Here is a 16,838-nt window from a genome sequence, read left to right as displayed (position 1 = left end):
AAGAGATTGCTACTAGGTGAATGAGGGGATCTGGCAATTGAACAGTGGCTGAGGTTATTGTGTAATTGGTGAATATGTCATTTCAAAATATATTAATTGAATTGATTTATTATTATTGGGATACGGTGAAAAGTATTGTTTCTTGCAAACTGTTACAGACAAAACATACCATTCATAGAGTACATAAGGGAGAAGGAAAGGAGAGGGCGGAGAATATAGTGTTGCAGTTACCAATAGGGTGAAGAGGAAGATCAGCTTAATGTGTGATAGGACCATTCAATAGTCTGATGGCAGTAGGGAAGAAGCTGTTGCCCTGGAGCAGGTTCGAAAGGCTGAATTGCCTCTTTCTGTTCCTAATTCCCATGTTGAGTCGGTTAGGATGTGATCTCAGACTTTTGTACCTTTTTCCTGATGGAAGAAGGTGGAAGAGAGAATGTCTGGGGTGTGTGGGGTCCTTGATTATGCTGGCTGCTTTTCCAAGGCAACGGGAAGTGCAGACAGAGACAATGGATGGGAGGCTGGTTGGCGTGATGGCCTGGGCTTCGTTCACGACCCTTTGTAGTTTCTTGCAGTCTTGGACAGAGCAGGAGCCATACCAAGCTGTGATACAACCAGAGAGAATGCTCTCTATGGTGTATCTGTAAAAGTTGGTGAGAGTCGTGATGGGCACGAGCTTGACCACTCATTAAACCTCTTGTGGTACTGCAATCAGCTCCTTAGGGCTTTACTCCTTGCATTGATTGCCACAGCTATCTGCTCCTATTGCTTTTTGATCATGTAACTGGAGGGCCTCCTTCCTCCCATTGCAAATACAAAACATCTCTCTTCCTTTCCATCACCTCCACCAAGACCTCCCATGCCACATATTCTCTCTCCTATTGAGCCATTCACTACTCTTTCCCAGGAGAGATTCTGTTCATTGTGTGGTTTCATTGTAAACAATGGGTATCGTTAAGGCATGCTTTGTGGCTTCTGCAACTTTTTTGACAGCTATCAATTTAGTGCCTGAAGATTTTAATCCATCTCAACTTGTAGACTTTATCATAGTTTGTTGTTACTAGCAGAGCACTTGCTGAAGGCCTGAAATATGACTGTTTTGTGATTTTTCTCTGCATTGTAGGAGTACGGTGAGGATTAAAGAGCTGGTGGTGGCACTTGTTTTCTGCCAGGATGGCAAACCTCCTACGCACAGTGGTCACCAGCTATTCCAGTCCTCTTTCCAGTACAGTAAAACGGAAGCTGGTGAAGACCCAATGTTTACAGCAATTTAGAACTCATCAGGCCCTTTGGTACCAGAAGCCAAGTACAGGAAAGACAACTTGTAAAGGTAGTCACTTGTATTATTTTGTATTTAGAAGTAATGTACAATGGTGATCTACCATTGTGCATCCAGCTGTGACTCAGAGGATGCACCGACATTTGGATAATGTCTTATTGGGGTTGACAATTTTGTTGTCCTGTCTGATCCAAACCTGGTCTTACCTGGTGTGATGCTGTCTGTTGCCTCATAATCTTAAAGGTTAGTCATCCTATAAGCAAGAACTAACCAAGAAAGGGTGGAACAGTGGTTAGCATTGCTGCCTCACAGTGCCAGAGACCCAGGTTCAATTCTGGCTTTGGGTGACTGTCTGTGTGGAGTTTGCACATTCTCCCCATGTCTGCGTGGGTTTCCTCTGGGTGCTCTGGTTTCCTCCCACAGATGTGGAGATGTCGGCGTTGGACTGGGGTAAACACAGTAAGAAGTCTATCTGATAGCCAAGTTCCGCACACATGAGGATGGCCTCAACCGGGATCTTGGGTTCATGTCACACTATCTGTAGCCCCCACGACTTGCCTGGGCTTGCAAAATCTCACTAACTGTCCTGGCTGGAGACAATACACATCTTTTTAACCTGTGCTTAACCCTTTCTCCACTCACATTGTCTGTACCCTTAAGACTTGATTACCTGTAAAGACTCGCATTCCAACCATTATTTTGCAAATTGAGTTTGTGTCTTTATATGCCCTGTTTGTGAACAGAACTCCCACTTACCTGATGAAGGAGCAGCGCTCCGAAAGCTAGTGGCTTGTGCTACCAAATAAACCTGTTGGACTTTAACCTGGTGTTGTGAGACTCCTTACTGTGTTCCTCCCACAGTTCAGAGTTGTGCAGGTTAGGTGGATTGGCCATGCTAAATTGCCCCTGAGTGTCCAAATGTGTGTAGGTTGGATGGATTAACCATGGTAAATATGTGAAGTTACAGGGATGGGGCAGGGAGAGGGCTTGGGTAAGATACTCTGTCAGAGAGTCGGTGCAGACTCGATGGGCTGAATGGCCTCCTGCACTGTAGGGATTCGATGAAGATAATGGAAATAATGAAATATGTGACTTTGAATAAGAAAATAAAATTCAAGTGATGATTAATATGCTTTTGAGTAAAACTATTGCAATAGTTGTACTGCAATTATCTTGTACACAGCCCATATTTTTTTCTCTTATTGGTCCCAAAAGCGGAGGCAGCCAATAGCTGGATCATTCCATTTGGGAGCACTGTTTTATCTTTGAAATTAGTCTTGTCCTTGTTTCCAGCAATGACATGAACTGCCAAAATGTTCAAAATTTTCCAACCGTGGAACTGTTTTATGTGAAACAACATCGATAAACCTAGGCCAGTGTTGCCATAGCTAGGATGTGTGGGGAAAGCTGGCAGATGGCGAGAATAATTATGTAAAATGGCTGAAAGAAGCAAAAGTATTTCTTTATTTGTTCCATGATTCACGTTATCGGGTTTTTTAATGGCTGGAATGTTGATTTGTGATGGTAGGAATTCCCTATAAACAACTGACAGTGGGAGTCCCTAAAGAGATCTTCCAGAATGAGAAGCGAGTGGCTTTGACTCCAGTTGGTGTTCAGGCTCTGGTGAAACAAGGGTTTAACGTGGCGGTAGAAGCTGGTGCTGGCGCGGCATCTAAATTCTCCGATGACCAATACAGAGAAGTTGGTGCCAAAATTATCGGGATCAAGGAGGCCCTGGGTTCAGACCTCGTTGTCAAGGTAAGATTTGTTCTTGTGTCTGAATTATACTGTGCTGCATTTCGCCGGACTGTACAGTGAGATATTCAAGTCACTAAGCTAGTTCTTTGGAATTGTTTAGCAATAACCAACTTGATTCTTCTTGCAGGATCTAATACATTCTCTGATTATTGGATGGATATTTAACACTGGAGAGTTCAGATTTTACTCTCTATTAACTTTAATGGAAAAGTACATTTTGGAGGGGAGAACCAGCTTATTTGCATGGCCTGCCACTAGAACTAGTGAAGAATTTTACCCCTGGACTGTTCAATTTGCTTATTTAATTTTACTCGGAATTGCTAAATTGTTCTCTAAAAATGTGCTGTTATTTGGAGCCGACTTGAGAAATATGCCTTTGGTGCAAATTGCCTTCAACGCTCCCAAGAAAATGGCTGATGTAAAAATTATTGTTTCTTTTCCCTTTCTACTTTTGAGAAAGAAAGCACAGTTTTTTAATACAATTAGCCCCCTGCTGGAAAAGCAATGCCCATCAGTGATGAATTGCTTCCCTGAAGTTTGTGGTGCACTCATCTGATATTGGTAATTGTTTTGATAAGAATATGAATCTGCATCCTTCTCAATCTGGGATGCTTATCCCAGAGCTCTGATATGGTTTAAATGTTCTTTGCCTGCTCGAAAGTGGTGTCCTGTTGTATTGTTCTCGGATGAATGTTGGGCGGCAAGGTGGCACAGTGGTCAGCATTGCTGCCTCACAGTATCGAGGACCCAGGTTCAATTCTGGCCTTGGGTGACTGTGCAAACTCCACACACACACTCGCCCCGTGTCTGCATCGGTCTCCTCCTGTCCTTCCTTCCGCCCCTATCTCCCCCTCAAACCCAAAGTCAGATAGCTTCCTGCTAACTGTATTTAGGCCTATGCATTAAGTTGAGTCATTTATTCAAGGTACTCAGAACCTTTGGATGACAGAGGACAAACTGAGCTGGTAATGGGATATTTCTTAAAATAATGACCCTTTGGATAGAGCAGGAAATAAAGATTTTAAAGACAGACTTCTTGTAAGTTGTTAAAATATGTAACTTGTTCACAGAACAAAATGTGTTGCAATTCTATTGTAAAATCTTTCTTTAAGGTTCGGGCTCCAAGCTTCAGCTCTGCACTGAGAGTTCATGAGGCTGACCTCCTAAAAGATGAAGCAACTCTGGTCAGCTTCATTTATCCAGCTCAGAACCAGGAGCTGCTTGACAAACTCTCTCTGCGTAAGACTACGGTGCTAGCAATGGAGCAAGTTCCCCGAGTTACAATTGCCCAGGGCTTCGATGCTCTTAGTTCCATGGCCAATATTGCAGGGTAAGAACCATTAGTGTTTTGTGATTTTTGTATTGAAAATATTGCTTATGACTTGTGACAATTCAAGGGTGTTGAGGTGACTGTAAACCATTCTAACTTAAATTTCCTCTATCCCCAATATGTTTGTGATGATTTCTTATGTTGAAAAGACCCCCCCCCCCTCAACTTCCTCATACTTTTTGACAACTAAGAAGATCAGGTTGGATCCTGTACGATTCTTGACCTGGTTTATGATGTTTACAAGTGCCACCTTATTTAATATGGCCTTCATTTCCTTACTTCTTCACTCCTTTTGTCATCCTGCTCTCCAGTAAAGAATTGATTCTTTAACTAATTGCTTTCTCTCTCATCGTGAATATCTCAAATATAGGCAAGATATAATTTCTGAAATCCTGTTGTTTAGCAATGTACTTGCAAAGATACATAATAGAGTATGGTATGTCCTGGCTGTATTACTGGGTGTACTATACAGAAGCCTGGACTAATAACACAGAGAATGGGAGGTCAAACCCCATCACAACACTCCTACAGTTTGTATTCAGTGCAAAGTCATTGTGGAAACAAAAAAACTGGTACTAGTAAAAAGAAAACTGAACAAAAAGTTGTCTAATAACCCCAGAAGCCTAACTGGTGTTGTTTCCTGCCTTTGCCTGGTTTGGCCTCTATCTGACCCCAGACCTACAACAACATGGTTGATCTTTAATGTCCACTGAAGTAGCTCAATGAGACATTCAGTTGTATTGAACTACTATAATGGATAACAAGAAAGGAACCAATAGGAATTCCCAACCAAAAGCATTGTGGTAATGCCTTTAACAATATCCAAGAAGATATCCCATGATCACCTTGGAGCAAATAGGGATGGACCATAAATGCTAGTGACACCCACCACCCAAGAGTAAATATTACAAAAAAAACTTTTATTCATTCCATTTCTTCTCTAAAAAATAAAGAAATTTGTTCTGGGGATGTTCTGTATTAATGTAATAACAACATGAAATGCGCCTGGGAGTAGGAGATGGGTTTGTGTCTGTAATTCCATTTACTAGAACTGCTTTGCTTCTCTCTGGTGAATGAAATGAGGCAGCTCTTCCGATATTAGTGCAACTCAGTTTCTAAATACATTAAATCGTACATTCCCCCCTTTCTCGAGAGAAAGGACTATTTTTTTCATTTGTTAGGAGCTCTCTAGACTGTTGATCATGAGTGTGGGCAGGAGTTGGGGGCCATTAATTCACTGCTTTATCCTAGATATCTTATGTTAAGCTCAGGATTTGCAAAGTGCGTTAAAATCTGGGGAGTTTCTTGCCCTGAAAACTCTCCAGTAATGTCGTTCGTCTCTGTGCCCTCTGCTCCCATCTGGATGAAATGAAAAAGATTAATTTATAACGTGAATATAAAATAATGAGGGGCATAGATCAGCCAGATAGTCAACATCTTTTCCCGAAGATCGGGGAGTCTAAAACTAGAGGGCATAGGTTTAAGGTGAGAGTGGAGAGATACAGAAGGGTCCAGAGGGGCAATTGTTTCACACAGAGGGTGTTGAGTGTCTGGAATGAGCTGCCAGAGGTAGTAGTAGAGACAGGTACAATTTTGTCTTTTAGAAAGCATTTAGACAGTTACATGGGTAAGATGGGTATAGAGGGATATGGGCCAACCGTGGCAATTGGGACGAGCTTATTGGTTTAAAAAAAAGGCGGCATGGACAAGTTGGGCCGAAGGGCCTGTTTCCATGCTGTGAACCTCTATCACTCAATGATAATTTGATTGTTGTCTGTTGTGATGGGCTTTCTTTTCATCAGATCAAACTAACACAGTCCCCACGTGATACATTACTGTAAAGTGAAGGAGGCAGAATAACAAAAACTGCTTTTTAGACCTTTGATAAATATAAGACTTGGGAGGATTAGCTGCATTGCTTTTGAAGTTGAAATAGACCTAATTTAAAGGAGGCTGCACAGCCTCCAAGCAGAGCAATGTAGCTGAGTGTTAGGATCTGTGGCCAGTGACAGGTAATGTAGTGTTCTGTGTGAAAAAGCACCATTGTCACTATATGCAATATAAATACTAAAATAATACTGATTGATGGTGATTGGAAACAAATTCCTTCTTCTTGCGGCATGTGGAATATTCAAGGGTGAAATTCAGGTCTCCGTTTCTCCAAGGGGGTTGAGAAACATCTAATCACAAATGGGAGCCGGTGACTTTTAGGTATTCCTGGTAGCCACTTAAAAATCATACCTATCTGTAAGAAAAGGGATAACCAGCCGTGGATAACGAAGGAAATTAAGGAGAGTATTAAATTAAAGACCAATGTGTACAGAGTGGCCAAAAATAGTGGAGAATCGGAAGATTGGGAAAACTTTAAGAAACAACAAAGAACGACTAAGAAAGCGATAAAGAAAGGAAAGATAGGTTATGAAGCTAGGCTAGCTCTAAATATAAAAAATGATAGTAAAAGCTTTTACAAATATATAAAAAGGAATAGAGTGGCAAGAGTGAATGTTGGACCCCTGGAGGATGAGAGGAGGGATTTAATAGTGGGAAATGAGGAAATGGCTGAAACTTTAAATAAGTTTTTTGTGTCGGTCTTCACGGTGGAAGACACAAATAGTTTACCGCATATTAACGATAGAGGGTTGGTAGGAGGAGAGGTACTCAATACAATTAATGTTACCAGGGAGGCAGTGCTTGGTAGACTAATAGGACTGAAGGTGGACAAGTCCCTGGGCTCGGATGGAATGCATCCCAGGGTACTGAAAGAAATGTCAGAGGTAATAGCGGATGTGTTAGTGGTTATTTATCAAAATCCGTTGGATTCTGGGGTAGTGCCGGCGGATTGGAAAATGGCTAATGTTACGCTGCTGTTTAAAAAAGGAAATAGACAAAAGGCGGGTAACTACAGGCTTAACGTCTGTAGTTGGGAAAATGCTGGAATCCATCATTAAAGAAGAAATAGCAGGCCATCTGGATAAGAATGGTTCGATTAAACAGGCGCAACATGGATTCATGAGGGGAAAGTCGCGCTTGACGAACTTGTTGGATTTTTATGAAGATGTGACTAGTGCGGTTGACGGAGGGGAACCGGTGGATGCGGTGTTTTTGGATTTCCAAAAGACGTTTGATAAGGTGCCTCACAAAAGGTTGCTGAAGAAGGTTGGGTCACACGGAGTTGGGGGTAGGGTGTTAGCGTGGATTGGGGATTGGCTATCCGACAGGAAGCAGAGAGTCGGAATAAATGGGTGCTTTCCTGGTTGGCAGATGGTAACTAGTGGCGTGCCGCAGGGATCGGTACTGGGGTCTCAACTATTTACCATTTATATAGACGATCTGGAGGAGGGGACTGAGTGTAGGGTAACAAAATTTGCAGACGACACAAAGATAAATGGAAAAGTGAATCGTGTGGAGGGCGTAGAAGGTCTGCAGAGAGATTTGGACAGGCTGAGTGAGTGGGCGAGGATCTGTCAGATGGAGTATAACATTGACAAATGCGAGGTTATTCACTTTGGAGGAAATAATAGGAAATTGGATTATTATCTAAATGGAAAGAAAATAACAACATGCTACTGTGCAAAGGGACCTGGGGTCCTTGTGCATGAGACGCAAAAATCCAGTCTGCAGGTGCAACAGGTGATCAAGAAGGCAAATGGGATGTTGGCCTATATCGCAAGGGGGATAGAATATAAAAGCAGAGATGTCTTGCTGCATCCGTACAGGGCATTGGTGAGGCCGCAGCTGGAATACTGTGTGCAGTATTGGTCCCCTTATTTGCGGAAGGATATATTGGCCTTGGAGGGAGTGCAGAGAAGGTTCACCAGGTTGATACCAGAGATGAGGGGTGTTGATTATGAGGAGAGACTGAGCAGATTGGGTTTGTACTCATTGGAATTTAGAAAGCTGAGGGGGGATCTTATAGAGACCTATAAGATAATGAAGGGGCTGGATAGGGTAGAGGTGGAGAGATTCTTTCCACTTAGAAAGGAAGCTAGAACTAGAGGGCACAGCCTCAAAATAAAGGGGGGTCAGTTTAGGACAGAGTTGAGGAGGAACTTCTTCTCTCAGAGGATGGTGAATCTCTGGAATTCTGTGCCCACTGAAGTGGTGGAGGCTACCTCGTTGAATATGTTTAAATCACGGATAGATGGATTCCTGATCGGTAAGGGAATTAGGGGTTATAGGGATCAGGCGGGTAAGTGGAACTGATCCACTTCAGATCAGCCATGATCTTATTATTGAATGGCGGAGCAGGCTCGAGGGGCTATTTGGCCTACTCCTGCTCCTATTTCTTATGTTCTTATGTTCTATCTAAATGAGGGTCCCGCATGTGTTTGCGGCCAGATCTTATCCTAAATTGGACAGCACCGAACAGAGCTGGTGCCTAACTCACTGCACTTGGGATTCTTCACTGGCCGCTGTGTCTAAGCAAAGTTTGATGTGGAGTGAAATGAATCCTCTTGTAATGGGCCAGGTGTGAGGCAAGGTAAGGTAATGGCAACTCGCCCACATTATTGCGATGAAGCCTGGGACCTAATTTGGATCAAGTGGTGGGCCTCACAGATGGAGTGTGTACAATCCGTGTGCCATTGGTAATGCGTGTGAGGAACGTGTTATGACCAATTTACACATCTTGAGTCTAATTAGAAACTGATTTACTGTCTCTGTTTTTGGTAGGTATAAAGCTGTGGTGTTGGCTGCAAATCACTTTGGCCGTTTCTTCACAGGCCAGATCACAGCTGCTGGCAAGGTTCCCCCAGCAAAGGTAAGATTGGCAGAAGCCGAGAGATAAGAGTTCAGGATGCACAATTGTACAAGATTGCAGGTGTTTGGTGAAGATATAGTTTACCTTCATTAAAGTTCTTCTATTATCAGGATACTCACCTCAATGACTCACTTTATTATAACACGGATCAAATGAGAAGAACAGCATATCAGTTGCTTTTTTTTAAAAAAAGGTCCAAATAGCTTGGTTGCTTAAAAAGGAGTTTCACATGAAACTATTTTGTATTGTAAAACAGGTAAAAAGCAACTCAACGCCTGCTTTTTAAAAATTCATTCATAGAATGTGGACATCTCTGGCTCAGCCAGCACTCATTGCCCATCCCTAATTGCCCTGGAGAAGATGATGGTGAGTTGCCTTCTTGGACAGCTGCAGAAGATGTGATTTAAGTACACCTACTGTGCTGTTAGGGAGGGATTCTGAAGCAGCGACAGTGAAGGAATGGTGATATAAGAACATAAGAAATAGGAGCAGGAGTAGGCCATCTAGCCCCTCGAGCCTGCCCCGCCATTCAATAAGATCATGGCTGATCTGACGTGGATCAGTACCACTTACCCGCCTGATCCCCATAACCCTTAATTCCCTTACCGATCAGGAATCCATCCATCCGCGCTTTAAACATATTCAGCGAGGTAGCCTCCACCACCTCAGTGGGCAGAGAATTCCAGAGATTCACCACCCTCTGGGAGAAGAAGTTCCTCCTCAACTCTGTCTTAAACCGACCCCCCTTTATTTTGAGGCTGTGTCCTCTAGTTTTAACTTCCTTACTAAGTGGAAAGAATCTCTCCGCCTCCACCTTATCCAGCCCCCGCATTATCTTATAAGTCTCCATAAGATCCCCCCTCATCCTTCCAAACTCCAACGAGTACAAACCCAATCTCCTCAGCCTCTCCTCATAATCCAAACCCCTCATCTCCGGTATCAACCTGGTGAACCTTCTCTGCACTCCCTCCAATGTCAATATATCCTTCCTCATATAAGGGGACCAATACTGCACACAGTATTCCAGCTGCGGCCTCACCAATGCCCTGTACAGGTGCATCAAGACATCCCTGCTTTTATATTCTATCCCCCTCGCAATATCTCGCAGTCGGGATTGTGAGTGGCTTGGAGGGGAACTTCCTGGTGGTGGTGTTCCAAGGTGTACAGTCCTTGAATATTTTTAAGGTAGAGGTGGATAAATTTTGTCAGAGGTCTGAGGTCATGTATCAACCAACTAAAGAACAGCTTCTGCCCTGCTGCCATCAGACCTTTGAATGGACCTATCTTGCATTAAGTTGATCTTTCTCTACACCCTAGCTATGACTGTAACACTACATTCTGCACCCTCTCCTTTCCTTCTCTATGAACGGTATGCTTTGTCTGTATAGTGCACAAGAAACAATACTTTTCACTGTATGCTAATACAGTATGCTAATCTTCACGCAGTATGCTAATCCAGTATGCTAATCTTCACGCAGAGAGTGGTGGGAGTGTGGAATGAGCTGCCAGATAAAGTGGTAAATGCGGGGTCACTTTTAACATTTAAGAAAAACTTGGACGGGTTCATGGATGAGAGGGGTGTGGAGGGATATGGTCCAAGTGCAGGTCAGTGGGACTAGGCATAAAATGGTTCGGCACAGACAAGAAGGGCCAAAAGGCCTGTTTCTGAGCTGTAATTTTCTATGGTTCTATGGTACATGTGACAATCATAAATCAGATCACGTTTTTGGTGAGCAAGAGAGTGAAAGGTTCAAATCTGCATCCCGCCTACCCCCCCATAACCTTTTATCTCTTTGCTCACTAAAAATATCCATTCCTGCCTAACAAAAATTCAAATACTTCACCCCTATCACATTTTCAGGAAGAGAATTCCAAAGATTCATGACCCTCTGAGTGCAAAACACTTTGCCTCATCTCCGTTTTAAATGGGCAGCCCCTTACTTTTAAACAGCAACCCTAGTTCTAGATTCTCAAGAAATATGCTCTTCACATCCATCCTTCCAAAACCTCTCAGGGTCTTGTATGCTTCAATCAATTTGCCTCTTACTCTTCTCAACTCCAGCCGATACAAGCCTAGCCTGTCCAATCTTTCCTCATAAGTCCTGGCATGAGTCTCGTAAACCTTCTTTGAACTGCTTTTACATTCTTAATTAAATAAGGTGACCACTGTACAAAATAGTCCAAATGCGTCTGACTGGCGTCCTGTAGAACTGAAGTGTAACCTCCCTATTTTTGTATTCTATTCCCCTCACAATAAATGATAACATTCCTCTCCCCCTCTCTCCCCTTCTCTCTCCTCCCTCTTTGTCCTTCCCTCTCTCGCTCTGTCTCTCTCTCCCTGCCACACTCACCCAGGGTGGTTGCGCCTCCAGGTCTCTGAAATCTGCTGGCTTCACTCCCTCCATCTTCCGGTACATCTCCAGGATTTCCCGCGTTTCCTGATGATCCGGAATCACCTCAAAGAAGTTCAATTTCCTGGAGGTGCTGTCAAAGGAGCCTTGATGCTACTGGATCGGGATAGACTCATAAAAGAAAAATTATAGAATCCTGAATTATTTGCTAATTTCTAATTATTTGCTGTAGCTGCATTTTGTGATTCATGCACTAGGACACCCAGATCCTTCTGCACCTTCGAGCTCTGCAATCTCTCACCATTTAGATAATATGCTTTTTTATTCATCCTGCCAAAATGGCCAACCTTACTTTTTCCCACATTATACTCCATTTGCTAGATCTTTTCCAGCTCACCTAACCTCTTTATGTTTAGTAGCCTCCTATCTCATAGAAACTTGTGCAATAGGAGCAGGAGTAGGCCATTTGGCCTTTTGATCCTGCTCCGCCATTTATTATGATCATGGCTAATCATCTAACTCAGTAACTTGTTCCTGCTTTCCCCCCATATCCTTTGATTCCTTCATCCCCAAGAGCTATATCTAACTCCTTCTTGAAATGATGTGGAGATGCCGGCGTTGGACTGGGGTGGGCACAGTAAGAAGTCTCACAACACTAGGTTAAAGTCCAACAGGTTTATTTGCTAGCACAAGCTTTTGGAGCACTGCCCCTTTATCAGGTGAGTCTACTCATCTGATGAAGGGGCAGCGCTCCAAAAGCTCGTGCTAGCAAATAAACCTGTTGGACTTTAACCTGGTGTTGTGAGACTCCTTCTTGAAAATATACAATGTTTTGGCCTCAACTGTCTTCTCTGGTAGAGAATGCTGCAAGCTCATCACTCCCTGGATGAAGAACTTTCTCATCATCTCAGTCAGAAATGGTTTACCCTGTAACCTCAGACTGTGACCCCTGGTTCTGGATTCCCCGCCAATGGGAACATCCTTTCTGCATCTACCTTACCAAGTCCTGTTAGAATTTTATAAGTTTCTATGCAATCCCCCTCTTACTTATAAACTCCAGTGAATATAATCTTAACTGACTCAATCTCTCCTTGTACATCAGCCCCATCACCCCAGGACTCAATCTGGTAAACATTTGCTGCATTCCCTCCATAGCAAGAACATCCTTCCTCAGATAAGGAGACAAAAGCTACTCACCATATTCCAGATATGGACCCAACAGGGGCCTGTATAACTGCAGCAAGATGTCTCTGCTCCTGTACTCAAATCCTCTCACTATGAAGACCAATATAATATTTGCCTTCTTCACTATCTGCTGTACCTGCACACTTACTTTTACTTACTTTCAGAGACTGGTGTAAAAGGACACCCGGGTCTCGTTGCACATTCCCCTCCCTCATCTATAGCCATTCAGATAATCTGCCTTCTTGATTTTGCTACCAAAGTGAATTTCCTCACGTTTATCCACATTATACTGCATTTGCCACGCATTTGCCCCCATTCAGTCAACTTGTCAAAATCACACTAAAACATCTTTGCATCCTCCTCACAGCTCAACTTCCCACTCAGCTTTGTGTTATTACAAATTTGGAGATATTACATTTAATTCCCTCATCTAAATCATTAATATACAGTGTCAATTGCTGTGGTCCTAGCACTGATCCCAACAGTACCCAACTAATCACTGCCTGCCACTTGGAAAAAGACCCGTTTATTCCTACTCTTTGTTTCCTGTCTACCAACCAGTTTTCTATCCATCTCAGTACACGACCCCCAATCCCACGAGTTTTAATTATACACGCTAATCTCTTATGTGAGACCTTGTCGAAAGTCTTCAGAAAGTCCAAGTAAATCACATCCACTGGTTCCTCTTCATCAATTCTATTGGTTACATCGTCAAAGAATTCCAGTAGATTTGTCAAGCATGATTTTCCTTTCATAAATACATGCTGACTCTATCCAATCCTGCCACTGTTTTCCAAGTGCTCTGCTATTAAATCTTTTATCATGGACTCTAGCATTTTCCCCACTCCCAGTGTCAGGTAGACTGGTATATAATTCCCTGTTTTCATCTACTTCCCTTTTTAATAGTGGGGTTACATTAGTTGTGCTCCAATCTGTAGAAACTGTTCCAGAGTCTGTAGAATCTTTAAAGATCACCACCAATTCATCCACTATTTCCACAACCACATCCTTAAGTACTTTGCGATGTCGGTTATCAGGCCCTGGAAATTTTATCGGCCTTCAATACCATCAATTTCCCCAACACCATTTCTCTACTAATCCTGACTTCCTTCAGTTCCTGCCTCTCATTAAACCCTGTGCTCCCCAACATTTCTGGTACATTATTTCTATCCTCCTTTATGAAGACAGAACTGAAGTATGTATTTAGTTGGTCAGACATATTTTTGTTCCCCATTATATATTCCCCTGTTTCTGACTGTAAGGGACCTACATTTGTCTTCACCAATCTTTTTCTCTACGCATTGGATGAGAATATAGGAGGCATGGTTAGTCAGTTTGCAGATGACACCAAGATTAGTGGCATCAGTGAAGAACGTTATCTTGGATTGCAACGGGACATTGATCAATTGGGCCAGTGGACTGACAAATGGCAGATGGAGATTAATTTAGATAAATGTGAGGTGATGCATTTTGGTAGATTGAACGAGGGCAGGACTTATTCAGTTAATGGTAGGGCATTGGGGAGAGTTATAGAACAAAGAGATCGAGGGATACAGGTTCATAGTTCCTTGAAAGTGAAGTCACAGGTGGATAGAGTGGTGAAGAAGGCATTCGGCATGCTTGGTTTCATTGGTCAGAACATTGAATGCAAGAGTTGGGATGTCTTGTTGAAGTTGTACAAGACATTGGTAAGGCTACACTTGGAATACTGTGTACAGTTCTGGTGACCCTATTATAGAAAGGATATTATTGAACTAGAAAGAGTGCAGAAAAGATTTACTAGGATGCTACCGGGACTTGATGGATTGAGTTATAAGGAGAGGCTGGATAGACTGGGACTTTTTTCTCTGGAGCGTAGGAGGCTTAGGGGTGATCTTATAGAGGTCTATAAAATAATGAGGGACATAGATAAGCTAGATAGTCAATGTGTTTTCCCAAAGGTAGGGGAGTCTAAAACTAGAGGGCATAGATTTAAGGTGAGAGGGGAGAAATACAAAAGTGTCCAGAGGGGCAATTTTTCACACTGAGAGTGGTGAGTGTCTGGAACAAGCTGCCAGAGGTAGTAGTAGAGGCAGGTATGATTTTATCTTTTAAAAAGCATTTAGACAGTTACATGGGTAAGATGGGTACAGAGGGATATGGGTCAAATGCGGGCAATTGGGACTAGCTTGGGGGTTTAAAAAAAAAAGGGCGGCATGGACAAGTTGGGCCGACGGGCCTGTTTCCATGCTGTAAACCTCTATGACCTCGATGACATAACTGTAGAAGCTTTTATGGTCAGTTTCTATGTTCCCTGCAAACTTACTCTCATACTCTAAATCAATCCATTGGTCTTCCTTTGCTGAATTGTACTGCTCCCAATCCTCAGCTCTGTTGTATTTTTTCTGGCCAATTTGTATGCCTCTTCCTTGGATCTAATACTATCCCTAATTTCCCTTGTAAGTCGTGGTTTGGCCACCTTCCTCATTTTATTTTTGTGCCAGACAGGAATGAACTTTATAGCAGTTCATCCATGCGTTGTTTGAATATTTGCCATTGCCTACCAACTGTTATCCCTTTCAGAAACGTTTCTCAGTCCATCATAGCCAACTCATGCCTCATAGCATCATAGTTTCCTTTATTTAACCATAGTCTCAGAATCAGCTATGTCAATGTCCACTTTGATGAAGAATTTTATCACATTATGCTCGCTCGTCCCCAAGGGATCTCACACAACTGGATTGCCAATTATTCCTTTCTGATTCCACAATACCCAGTCGAGGATGGCCGTTCTCTAGTCGGTTCCTCTTCGCAAGTTATTTTCCTAACCATCTTGGTATCATCAGCAAGTTTGGCAACCATTTCTTCAATTCCTTTACCTAAATGAACTTGTAATATAACTTCTAAAGCTCTAGAGTTAAGAAACAGACCAGGCAATAGAATGGTGGTTTTGGGACTGAGGGGTTTAATGCTCTTTGTCCTGCTCCTGTTTTCCATCTCAGCCTCTCTCTCCCCTTTCTCTGACTCTATGCTCTTTTCACTCCCTTTACGTCTTCTTTTCTTTGTCCCCCTTTCTCACCCTCTTCCCCTTTTTCCATTTACTTAGAATCATAGAATCGCTATGATGCAGAAAGAAGGAGTCTGCATTGACTCTCCGAAAGAGCAACTTAACCATGCCCCACTCATCATCCTATCCTTGTAACCCTGTGCATTTACAATGGCTAATTCAGCTAACCTACACATCTTTGGATACTAAGGTGCAATTTAGTATTGCCAATATCTGCATACCTTTGCACTGTGGGAGGAAACTGGAGCACCCGGAGGGAACCCTCGCAGACACGGGGAGAACATACAAACTCCACACAGTAACCCAAGACTGGAATTGAACCCGGATTCCTGGCGCCATGAAGCAGCAGTACTAACCACTGTGCCAACATGCCAACCCTACATCTCATGCTTATCTTGAGTGCTCTCTTCACACAACTTTCTCTTCCCACTTCTTTATTCACCTTTCATCTTTGAAAATGCCTGTGTAGGAATCAAAGACTTGGAAATTCTGCGGATTTCTTTTTGTCAGTCTTTTGAAATGACAGTATGTAGCAATGACTCTTGTATTTCTCTTTGTAGGTCCTTATTATTGGTGGCGGTGTTGCTGGTCTCTCTGCAGCAGGTTGTGCAAAATCAATGGGAGCCATTGTCAGAGGATTTGACACAAGGTATTTTTAATTTCCCTTGGGGTTGTCGAGATGCTTTACCTCCAACTAAGCTCTTATATCCTTTCCACCTGAGATGCAAATTTATCTACATAAAATACTCCAACTGTAGCCTAATTCACATCTTGTTCCAGTACAACACCAATTACACGTTTTTACCTCTATTTAAAAACTGAGGACTCGTTTATTGTTTCTATATTCACCCTTACTTTTAAATGTTTGTAAGTGAGGTTTGGCAAATCTTGCTATAGTCCAGCCTTATCTGGTGATGGGCCAGTTGTTCAGCATTGATGTTCAGGTCAGCATCTTTGCACTTTGGAGAGGTAAGTTGTGGGTTGTACCGGGGGCTCCTGAATGTTTTGTGGAGGACAAGAGCATTGGGAGTAGAAGTGGTCATGCAAGCTAATGGGTGCAAAGGTATATAGCGGGATTTTTCGGCCGCGCTCTCCCCGAAACTGGAAAATCCCTCCTGAGGTCAACAGGCCTT

General features: G+C 42.8%; 1 protein-coding gene across 1 annotated transcript in view; it reads left to right on the top strand.

The window, feature by feature from the left end:
* The first annotated feature begins 1,170 nt into the window (after positions 1 to 1,170).
* Positions 1,171 to 16,838, top strand: part of LOC144511240 (NAD(P) transhydrogenase, mitochondrial-like) — a 122,536-nt gene continuing 106,868 nt past the window's right edge. Inside the window, exons 1-5 of the mRNA XM_078241398.1 lie at positions 1,171 to 1,327; positions 2,805 to 3,034; positions 4,147 to 4,364; positions 9,036 to 9,123; positions 16,266 to 16,354. Coding sequence (XP_078097524.1) covers positions 1,171 to 1,327; positions 2,805 to 3,034; positions 4,147 to 4,364; positions 9,036 to 9,123; positions 16,266 to 16,354 — 782 coding nt within the window. The remainder of the gene's footprint in view (positions 1,328 to 2,804; positions 3,035 to 4,146; positions 4,365 to 9,035; positions 9,124 to 16,265; positions 16,355 to 16,838) is intronic.

The sequence above is a fragment of the Mustelus asterias genome, chromosome 1, assembly GCF_964213995.1.
Source record: "Mustelus asterias chromosome 1, sMusAst1.hap1.1, whole genome shotgun sequence".
In the NCBI taxonomy this organism is placed as follows: domain Eukaryota; kingdom Metazoa; phylum Chordata; class Chondrichthyes; order Carcharhiniformes; family Triakidae; genus Mustelus; species Mustelus asterias.
Note: the sequence above shows the minus strand (reverse complement) of the source record. Positions and strands in the feature narration are given on the sequence as shown.